At 51.7% G+C, this 11,307-nt stretch overlaps 1 protein-coding gene across 1 annotated transcript; it reads left to right on the top strand.

Annotated features, from left to right (window-relative positions):
- The first annotated feature begins 5,200 nt into the window (after positions 1-5,200).
- RAX (retina and anterior neural fold homeobox) lies at positions 5,201-10,345 on the top strand. Its single transcript, XM_019729367.3, has 3 exons — positions 5,201-6,017; positions 6,326-6,582; positions 9,437-10,345. The coding sequence occupies exons 1-3, from the start codon at positions 5,741-5,743 to the stop codon at positions 9,923-9,925; spliced, it is 1,023 nt and encodes a 340-aa protein (XP_019584926.1). The 5' UTR covers positions 5,201-5,740; the 3' UTR covers positions 9,926-10,345.
- The last annotated feature ends 962 nt before the right edge of the window (positions 10,346-11,307 follow it).

The following is an 11,307-nucleotide window of genomic DNA, read 5'->3' as shown; positions in this document are numbered from 1 at the left end:
ACTCAGAGCTGGAAAGACGTGCTAACCATCGGCTCTCACAGCCAGTAAGAGCTGATCGCAGCACATCAGTTGGTAGGAATATCAGTTGTTTGCCAAAATGCCCTGCAAATATATTGCCAAGAGATTTGTTTTCTTTTATGTAGAGGCTACTTGGATTGGACCCAACTGCAAAAGCAAGCTCAGGACTACGGTAATCGAGTTGGTAAATGATTGGGCGGGTCTTGTGAAGAGTAACTCCATTGTGTTTGGATGACAAACATATTTCTCTGGTTTCTTACACAGACTTACTCTAAGTACAAGCATGAGACATCCAAGTGTAGGACCCAGATTGCTCAGCACAGCAGTGCCAAAGCCACAGCCGCCTAACGGAGAGTCAGGGAGTCCAAGCCCTGCCACAGACATTCTGTCTCATCTAGGGCAAATCCCTTAACTTCTCTGGGCCTTCATTTCCACCTCTACAAAGGAAAGGTGGAGGCTAGAAGTGAGAGAGCAGGCGAGATAATCACCAAGATTCCCACTTCTACATCTTAAACATATGATCCTCTGAAATAACAGAAAACTAAATCGGAGACCAGTTTTATGTTGTTCCCAAAAATAAGATAATTGGGAAACAGTAAGAATGCCAAAAGAGAAGAGACCTCTTGCTAATTACTGGATGGTCTGCAGAGAACTGTGGCCCCTGTTCTCACACAAAAGGAAGTCTTTCAAACAGGGCAGTACTGGGAAACACAACAGCTATCAACTGCCCTCGGTTTCATCTTGTGATCAGATGAAATGTCTGTTCCCACATGCCCATCCATGAGAGCTCTCGGTTCAGCCAGAAATGTCTATATAGTCCCATCTCTTCACCGATTTATGTATTTTAGCCACATCATGAGATGGGGTTATTATTTGCTGCAATATCCTTATATCAACACTTACTTCTATTTAGTCTGAAAATACTAGAGAATATTCAGATTGTCATATGGACTCATAAACTGGTGTATAGGAAGGGCGTTTATCATTTGTGCCAGTTTTATAAATGTGGTCAAGGATATTCATTACTAGTTGTCTATTTGTAAAAATGGTGTTTTTGATCAGTATCTGAAGAATATTTTCCTGATATACCTTCTGTGATGCTTTAAGTGGGAACATATTTAATCAATGAGGAAGATTTGGTAGTGAGAGATGAACAAGCATAATGAACTCAATGTCAGTATTTAAGAGAGAGTTAAGCTATTGATATTTTTTTCTTTTGCAGCCATTGTCAGTAACTTGCATATCTGGCAATGGCATACAATATACAGTATAGTATAGGGGAGAATTCATAACATCAGAGGCAGATACAATAGAGGCTTTAAAACATATTATTTACAAACCACTGCGAGTGAATTGGAACCCTGGGCACAGAGAGCGAATTCCCTAAACTTTATGAGACAGGCTTGGGAAATTGAATGGTATACTTAATTTATTTTTTAAGCATGTCTGTCATCATTATAATTGACCAAATAAATTATAGACTGCTCATCATACCTTTTTCACTCCCACATCACTCAAAATCTAAACCATATTATTCCTGTATCCTTTGACTCCCAAATGTTCTTACTTTATATCCTAGTTCTCTTAAAGCCAGAGGAGAACTAACAGTGCAGATCACACCACATTGGGAGGTAGAAACACAGTGGTTAGATGGATGCATTCCTGAAAAAACACCTAGGTTCAAGTCTTGGCTCCACCTGAAAACAGCTGTGCAACTTGTGACAAATGACTTGACCTCTCTGTGTCTCAGATTCCTTATTTGAGTGCAGATAATAACTGTCTACATCATAGAGTTATTGTGAGGACCACTTAGGTGATTTATGTAAAGTACTGGAAAGAGTGCTCGCTGGTATAGAGTTAGTATTGTATAAATAATAACAACTATTGTATTTAACTCTAGACAATGGAATTTCTTGAACTTGTGTGTGTGTGTGCGTGATATGATTATATGAGTTGTGTTTTATTTCGCCTAAAACTAAAGTTAAGTTGCCTTTTTCTGAAAAATGTGGATCAGCTAGTGGGGGGGTGGGATGTGCTCTGAGACAGGTGGAGTTATTCCAGGATTAAACTACATCTACTGAGAGGATGGTCTACATGCAGCCAAGTTGCTTTACACGTAGGCGCTTACGCAGACATTTTTCGCCCAAGCCTAAAACATCGTTTCAAGGGGAAATTACGAGAGGCTGCGGTCGAATGGCATGAGCTCATTCTGTGAACATGCCCCCTGCCCACCCAGTGCACAGGGAACTCATTCTATAGACGCCCATCTCTCTCAGAAGTGCTGAGGGTGAAGCAGCGCATCTACAATACCTCCAGAAATGGGACCTCCTGCATACATCCCAGAGAAAAAGGGCCACTGTATGCTACAACTTCACATCATTGCTGCTGACGTTTAGATGTTGGTGTGATAGGATTAACCAGTCCCTACCGTCTTTCTCCTCCAAATCTCTCCCCCAACTTCAGTTGTAGTTCTGAACTGCCCTTCCCACAGCACACAGAGCCTCCCTAAGAGACCCCTCAGGTCCCAATCACCCCACTCTCTTCACTTCTGGAAAAGTTTCACCGTGTCATGCCAGGTTTAAAGGGGCTTTAGCTGTGTCTCAGTTCAGCCTCCTTGAGGGGCGGGGGCACTGAGAGGGAGGAGTTTTCTTTGATCCACCTAATGAATTAATGAATTAAACAGAGGTGGAGTTCAGAAGCCAGGCTTCTTACTTTTGCTGAAGCTGGACTGATTAGGAGCTGGGGTAACTGCTGGAAAATTGCTGCTTCTTGCTGAAAGAATTAGGGACATGGCCGAGTCCATTCATCTTCCCTAATCGAGTTCTTGGGAAATACACATGTAGATTAGCCACTAACAATGACCCCCGCTGATTGCTTGGAGTACCCTCCACGGTGTCCACAATAGTATTGACTAGCTCTTTATGTCGCGCACAAAGGAAGCCCCAACCTCCCCTTGTCTTGCTTTGCCCTGTTTCCCCCATCGTCCCTCGCCAGTGGCTGTTGGAGTCTTTTCTGCTTTTCTCTAGAGACTCTGAAATAAACAGTAAATAAAAGCTAACCTCACCTGGACCTATTAGGGTGAGCTGGGCAGTTCCAGAGGGAATTAACTTTGGAAAACAAGGCCATACGCCCCTTAGCGTGTGGGCAGGAGCTTAAGAAAACTCTGCCCATCTTTGTTTAGCGGTGATTAGAGAGATCAACTTAATATTCGGGGAGTTTACATAAAAAGCATCCTCAGTCAGAGGGGAAATAACAAACACCCATTAATTATCCCTAAAGCTGCCCTCTAGTCACCAAGTCATGGGCACCCCAGCCACCTGGTCTATGTAACTGTTACGTGGGACCTTGTGGGTTGCCCCCAGGCTGGTTTCCAGGCAATACTTTTGACAGCCTCAAAAGCCTGAGCAGAGCCTGCAGGCAAGCTTCTTCACCTGGACTGGGGAGAACCTCCCCAGTGTTTGTTCAGTCCTCCCGGACAGACCCAAAGGCCTCTCTCTACAGACTCTGGCTTCATTTCTTTCTACCTCAGCCTCTTAGGTACAGGGTTCAGTCTCTGGGAAGAATGCAGGCTAAGCTGTGCTTTCTTTTCAAAACATCACCCTCAACAATAATAATGACAGATGAGCTGCAGCCGGAAAAACCTGGACAAGGAATCAGAGGACCTGAGTTCTAGTCCAGGCCCTTCCACTTAATAGCTGTATCACTTTGAGCCTCAGTGTTCTCTTCTGTAAGATGGGGACTAATATGTTTGTCCTGCTCACCTCACAGGGTTGTGGGGATCAGATGATAGGAAGAATGTGAAAGGATTCTGAAAATTATAAGGTGTCTGCGAACACTGTAAAGCACATACTGATTTTCATTGATTTTGCTTTTTCTTAAAATTAAAAATAATTTAACTTGAACCAGTAGCTCAGTTTCCATCTGCTGCAAACTCACACACTTGCTATTTTAATTTATCTTTTCATGGTTGTATTAAAATTAGAGTAATTTGTCTAATGGCCTCCCACCTACGTGCCCATCACAGAGAATTAACCATTTAAAAATCCTTAGCATCGTCACATGTCCTTTTTAATGTCCTTCCAACATCAATTTAAAGGTGGAGGATCCAAAGCTACGTGTTTTTCTCTTGTTTTCTTCCTTTGTCTTGTCTCCCAGGCTGGATCTTAAGCCCTTCAAGGCCAGTGGCCCTGGCCTTCCCTTTCTTTTGTGAGGCTGACACGGCCCACATCAGATCTGGGTCCTCAGAAAGGACGCAGCAAACGCTTGTCTGAATTCAAGGAGGAATAAACAAACGGCGTGGAAATCAAGGGGCCTGCTGCAAAGATTTTGAGAAACTCTAGGTCCTTTCCTGAAAATCCTAGGTTTTTCGGGAAGCATTTCAGTTCAGCAAAGGCCGGGCGCCTGCCTCAGGTCTGGCATCAGATCTGAGAAGTGCCAGGGGTCACAGAACTGTTCACAGCACTGGGGGATGTGGAAAAAACACTTGCCCGTAGAAATCATCTTTCCACTTGGCCTGTGAGTCACTCTGGGCCACGGAAGCCTCGAGGGGCCCCAAAGGGGAAAGAAATGCAAGCTCATTACACCTGTAATCCCCGGAGAAGTTCGAGGCTCTCCGTCTCTCCCCAGTTTGCCTGAGGTTGGGTCATCTAGACCTGCAGGATTGTTTGGGGGGGGGGGAGGTTCCCGCAGGACACAGTGGGTCTTCCATCGGGCCTCAGCCGGGTAGCGTGTGTCCCAGCCTCCTGCTGGGCAGTCGGGCACTTGAGGTCACCGGACCTGCGGTTACAGATGGCCCCACTACCTCCTGGGGGCGGGCGCTGGAGCTGGAGTGAGGGAGCCTGCCCGCGCGCCAGTTGGAGGGAACAGCGAAGAATAATTAAAACAGACACAGGCAAACAAAATAAACCCAAAGTCCGGGGGCTTCGAACTACGGAGCCCAAAGAAGAATGCCCATAGAGGTTAAAAAAAAAAAAAAAAAAAGGACAGAGGGGAAAATTCAAACTGGGAAGAAGCGTAGACTGACTTCCAACGCCGCGGAGCCAAGAAGCCGTCCCAAGGGTCTCCCGGGCGCTTAGCCCTGCGGACGAAGCAAGCCGAAGAGAGAGTCTGGGGTGGGGGCACATGGAGGGGAAGATGAACCCATAGAGGAAGGCAAGTCCGAGGGGGGTCGATGAGACAAAAGGCGGCAACCCAGTTGAGGCAGGACTAGGGGGCGGGGACCACGGACACGGATCCCCAGGCCTGTCAAACGCCCCACCGCCGGTCCCCGGTGTGTTTGGAGTGTTTGGAGCGGATCTAAAGTGGGAGGTGGAATGTTCGCAGTTCTGCCACTGCCCGGGGTAGCGGGGAGAGGACCCTGAGGCTGGACCAGGGAAAGACCCGCCCAGCTGCGGGCGGAGGGATAGAGGGGATGAGGCTGGGTCCGGGGCCAGAGGGGAGGAGCCGGGCTGAGCCGGCTCTCAGGCTTTAGCACCCGGAGCCCCTGTTCCGGGGAGTCGGAACTTCCGACTCCTACAGGGACCCAGGCAGCCGCGGGCGGAGAGCGCGCCCAAATCCAGCGCTCGCAGCCGGAGCCAGCGTCGCCCTTCGAGCTTGACCTTGGGTCGGAACCCCTCGGGTTGGACGTCCGCACCGGAAAGCGACTTCGAACCTCTTTTCTTTCTCCAAAGCAGGCGGCGCTACCGAGAGCGCGGGCCGCGCCCTCCAGCCTCCCCCGCCCCCCATGCACCTGCCGGGCTGCGCCCCCGCCATGGCCGACGCCAGCTTCTCGCTCGCTGGCCACCTGCTCCGAAGTCCCGGCGGGAGCACCTCGCGGCTGCACAGCATCGAAGCCATCCTGGGATTTACCAAGGACGACGGGATCCTTGGCTCCTTCCAGGCGGAGCCGGGCGCTCGGGGCGCGAAGGAGCGGGATAGGAGGCCCGGCGCGCGGGCCACCTGCTCCAAGGCGCCCGGGGGAGGCGCCGAGCCCGCCCCGGAGCCCGCTCCAGAGTACCAAGGTGAGTGCGCACCCCCGGCTGCTGCGAGGCCCTAGAGAGCCCAAACTTAGGCGCTCTGCAAGGGGACAGAGCCCCTTCCTTAACTTTTATCAAGGCACCTGGGCGCGGAGTTGGGCTCTGTGTGTGTAGCAGAAGGTTCCAACTTGGAGTCAGAGAAAGCTTAGGTGGCCCTCGCAGCCCTCACCCCGACCTCCCGACCCATCTCCGAACCCGCATCCGGCTGCCAGTGTCCAGGGGTGGGCGGGATGTTCCCAGCTATACTCCGGGGCGTATCTCTGACCTGACCATCCGGGACCCCGTTGTCCCAGCCCCTCGTCCCTACTGCCCCAAGGAGCCGGGGGAGACGCGGCCGAGCCCTGGGCTGCCTGTCGGGCCCGCCGCCGCCGGCGATGCGCAGCTCTCCGAGGAGGATCAGCCCAAGAAGAAACACCGACGGAACCGGACGACCTTCACCACGTACCAGCTGCACGAGCTGGAGCGCGCGTTCGAGAAGTCCCACTACCCCGATGTGTACAGCCGCGAGGAACTGGCTGGCAAGGTCAACCTACCCGAGGTCCGGGTCCAGGTAAAGCGCCCAGCTCGGTCCCGGGAGAGTCCTAGGCCCGAGCTGCAGCCAAACCGCTCTTGAATCCTCGGGCGTCCACGCATTTACGATGGCACTTTACCCGTTGGCCTTCCTCGACTTGGCTGGCCCAGAGTCCCAACGAAGTGGCACCGATCTCCCATGTGCCGCCCCCCTCTGCACCCCGCACCGCGCTCCGGAAATTCTGTTCCATTTGTAGTATCATCTCCCCTTTGGGGTCCCCCTCTGCTGAGCTAAAGAGAGGAAGTGAGAATGGCTGGCAAGGTGAAGAGGCGACAGACAGCTCATTAAACACGGTCAGGATTGGGGCGGGTAGAGAGAGCTTGTAGGCAGCAGTTGAGGGTAAACGGATTGAGGCTCCAAATGCCACCCTAGTCACTAACTGTGTGCGCTGTGTTTAAAAAGAAAACCCTGTCTTTTTGCGAGGGGCCTGGCACCTGGCAGTTGGAACTGGGTGGATTTGTTTAAGACGCTGAGTTTTGTTTCTCCGCTGTACATCCAACCCAACTTCGGGCTGCTGCAGAGGCCTTTTCTTTTTGTTGTAAAGGGTTTTTCGCTTTAATTAAAGCTGAATTATCTTTAATCCCTGATCATTAAAATATTTGAAAGCCTTAAATATTTGCTAGTCATCTGTGAAAAATCTGGGAGGATTTCCAAATTGGGAGAGTTTACAGAGTCCCGAATGGGAGTCGTGGGGAACAAATTGCACTGCATCTGAAAGGCCGTGCAACTAAGATGGGATTTTTGTGTCTGATTTCCAGGAAGTGAGATACTCGAATGTTTGGGGGCTTTTAGTCTTGCCTTAAAAGTCAAAGGGGGACAAGCTCTTGCCTTTGTCTCTTCTGCTTAGTTTGAGGGTTTTAAGTAAAGAGGAAATGTCACCGTTTTTAAATATAGTTCACTGATGTGACCCAAGATTAACTGGCAAAGACACTTCAATTTCTCCACATTCAGGACAGTAAAGCTGCAATGATTTCATTGAAGGGGTGGACATATTAGCCCTTGCTTTCCAGGGAGGGAGGCTGGGCTAGGAAGAGAAAAAGCATCCAAGTGAAAGGTGATGAAGAAAGAGGACAGTCCAAGGCTTCCAGTGCCCCTGCAGAAAACAGGCACAGCCAACTCAGGGGCTGGCTTCATACCTGGTGACACCTCTGTCCCGCCTTCCTTCCTTCCTCTTTACTTGTTCAGGGATTTGGGCTGCTCCTCTAAGTTGTGAGCTTCTTGAGAACAGTGTTGTGAATTCTCTGTGACCACAGTGTTGTGAATTCTCTGAGAACAGTGTTGTGAATTCTCTGTGACCACAGCACAGTGCCCAGCACATGGCCAGTTCCTAACACATGGCTATGACATAATCAGATGAAGGGGAGCTAGGTAAGGTCTCCAACTGTGTTGAGGGCAGCAGCCTAAGAGCTGACTATCCCAGTCTTTAGCCCCCCCCCCCAGGCCCCCTACACACACACATTCTGGATATTAGATCCAAAGACTAGAGCTGATATTTTGGAGGATGGAGTGAGAGACGCAGAGAAATGGAGAAGGTAGGGGTGACAGTGCTCACAAAGGCCAGTGTTTCTTTCTCTGTTATCAGCAAATACCTAATGTTTCTGGGGAAATTGGGGCCTCACATAGGTAGATGGGAAGAGGTCAGGGGAACTTACATTTTTGTTCTTTCTCTACCTCCCTCCACCCCAAATCCCAGCCTTGCACACACTTGCTGCTGGATGGCTCTTTTCTCAGCAATCCTAGGAGGTCACCCCACCCTTATTTACTCAAAACTACTTTCTCCCTTCTGAAGTCACAACTATTCTCCTATTTCCCTTCATAAATGTAACACTGAAGCCACCAATTTGGCCAAAGTTCTTACCAGAGTCTCTACTAAACTAGACCAATTCTTTCTGTTCTCTTTCCAAGGGTGGTAGCTTGGTGGTGCAACCCTAATTATACCCTTTCTTATACTTTTATCGAATCAATAATGGAAGTTTCATCGTTAGAGACCAGACTTCCCTCTGGCATGGACTTTCTATATGTAAAGAAAGAAAAAACTTGAACTCACTGAGTTCATCTTAGGGTAATGTCAGAACTAACTCCATAAAGTAAAGGTAAGTATAATAAATCTGAACTATTGTAACCATTGAGCACTAATTATAAGAAACATCAGAAATCCTAAATGCATATCAGTTAAATAAAAACGAAAATCTTATTAAAGCTGCAATTCAAATATGCTTGGGATAAAACAAACCCAGTTTTTTTCTATTAGTTATAACCAGAAGTTGGTGGAAATAGCTGTATTTTAACATCCAATGTTGCAAGTTACAGTACTTAAGAGTATTTGCTTGTATACGTGCGTAATCAAGACAAAAGGTATGTAAAGCGCAGAAAGTTTGAGACAAAAGCATGGCCCCTGAGAGCTGTACCACCCAAGGAGGAAGCAGTCTAAACGCCTGTGTCGCGATGGGCAGCCAGCCAGCAGGTCACAGAAATTTGGTGAGATCTAGTTTTGGAACTCCTACGGTCTGATTCCAGGGTTAACTTCGCTTTTTTTCTGAGCACCTGCTCCGTGCCAAGAGCTGGAAACAGACAGAACCACAGCTACAGGTGAAATAAACGGGGACATGGGTGGGAATACCATAGAACAAGATGGGACAAAGAGACCCAGAGGAAACAAGAGAGGAGGACGGAAGAGACAAAAAGAAAACGGGGCGGGAAAGAAAGGATAATGCGAGTGGGGAGCGGGAGTGGAAGAAGCTGGTGAGAAATAGTTGAACCCAGTTTTACTTGGGGATGGGGGAGTCGAGCTGGGTGGACCGCAGCCCGACGGCCACTGCGCTGCCTTCCGCAGGTGTGGTTCCAGAACCGTCGAGCCAAGTGGCGGCGGCAGGAGAAGCTAGAGGTGTCGTCCATGAAGCTGCAGGACTCGCCCCTCCTCTCCTTCAGCCGCTCCCCGCCCACCGCGGCTCTGGCGCCCCTCGGGGCGGGCCCCGGCAGTGGTGGCGGGCCAGTCGGGGGCGCCCTGCCGCTGGAGTCGTGGCTCGGGCCGCCGTTGCCCGGCGGAGGCGCCACTGCGCTGCAGAGCTTGCCCGGCTTCGGGCCGCCAGCGCAGAACCTGCCCGCCAGCTACACACCGCCGCCGCCCTTCCTGAACTCGCCGCCGCTGGGCGCGGGCCTGCAGCCTCTCGTGCCGCCTCCGCCAGCCTACCCGTGCGGGCCGGGCTTCGGGGACAAATTCCCGCTGGACGAGGCGGACCCGCGTAACAGCAGCATCGCGGCGCTGCGCCTGAAGGCCAAGGAGCACATCCAGGCCATCGGGAAGCCGTGGCAGGCCCTCTAGGGGCACCGGCGACCAAATCGAGCCAGACAGCCGTCCTGAGAAACGACCTCGAGCCGCACACACGCATCCCTTCTCTCTGGGTCCCCCTCCCCCACCCCACTTGGCCATTCCTTCCAATGCCGCCTGAAGCTGCAGCCAGGCTTGGGTCTTGGACACCCGTCTGTTCCTGACTCACCCGGGAGGACTGACCTTCAGGCCTCTGAGACCCTCTGGCCACCCCCACACCCTCACGGACCCTCAGCTCTGCTGCTGGAGGGGGAGAGGCGGCCCGGCCTCACCCGCGACGCAGCTACCTCCCCCGGCGAGTGCCAGAGCTTCCAGGTTCAAGCGACCCAAAGCCCCCGGGCTTGGCCGCTCCTAGATGGGGTGGCAACCCCAGATAAAGACAGCTGGGAGTGAGGGGCGGCAGAGAAATAGTTTGAAGCACTGTTTGAATTAGTTTCAAAGTATTTGGGAGGGGAATTAAAGATTTACTTGTTTTGGTTTGACTCTGGTTAAGCGCTCTCGGAACTGCGGTGGCCGGGAGGAAAGTGTGTGTGTGTGTGTGTGTGTGTGTGTGAATGGGGGGTGGGAGGGGCTGCGCTGTGCGACCAGGTGGGTCTGGGAAAGCACAGAACAGCGCAGAGCTGGGGCTCCCTCCTTCGAGTCCTTCTGGGACGCTCTGCTGCAGCGGACACAGTGACCCCATTGCCCAGGCGCGGAGCCCTCCACCAGAAGAGCCCCTTCCCTGGCGCGTGCGGGCCGTGCAAGTGTGTGGGGTTCGGGGTGTTTGGGCCCTAAGGCTCAGATGCCTGTGCGTTCTCAGTCCCTCACTATCCCAAATATCCCAAAGTAGGAAGCGTATATGCCACCTTCCCCAGAGGAAACCCTGGCCACCTCGCCTGCCTCTTTCCAGTCTGCCACAGCCCAAGAAGGCCCCTCTCAGATCACTGTCCAGGTCACCAACTCGGTGCTCGACCCTGCTACCCAAGGTCGATGACATTAGTCCGAAGACTGGCGCTGAGCGACTTTTCCTCTTCTGAGCCCCGCGCCTCTCTCTCGCCTCCCCAACTCGCTCCTCACCCCCCACACCCAGCGGTTCTGGTTAACTCACGATGGGTTAACTGCGATTCTCAGGGAAAGAGTCCTGGCGCGCTCTGCGCCACGACCCGGAGCGCAGATCCTCGCGGATGCCTCGTGAACAGTATCTGCAGTTCTCTGGCGCCGGCTCGGGGGCCGGGAAGGAATCCAGAGGTCTCCTCGGGCTTCAGAATCTCCCAAGGTTCTCATGGAGTCCCCTGTGAAGGAGATCCTCGGACTCCCTGGAGGCTGGGCGGCGGCGGGAATAACCAGGATTCCCGCGGCGCGGGTCCTCTGGCCCCCTCGCTAAGCGTGCTCCCTGG

The sequence above is a fragment of the Rhinolophus sinicus genome, chromosome 4 (genome assembly GCF_057876585.1).
Source record: "Rhinolophus sinicus isolate RSI-liver-muscle chromosome 4, RSI-T2T, whole genome shotgun sequence".
NCBI classification, from domain to species: domain Eukaryota; kingdom Metazoa; phylum Chordata; class Mammalia; order Chiroptera; family Rhinolophidae; genus Rhinolophus; species Rhinolophus sinicus.
Note: the sequence above shows the minus strand (reverse complement) of the source record. Positions and strands in the feature narration are given on the sequence as shown.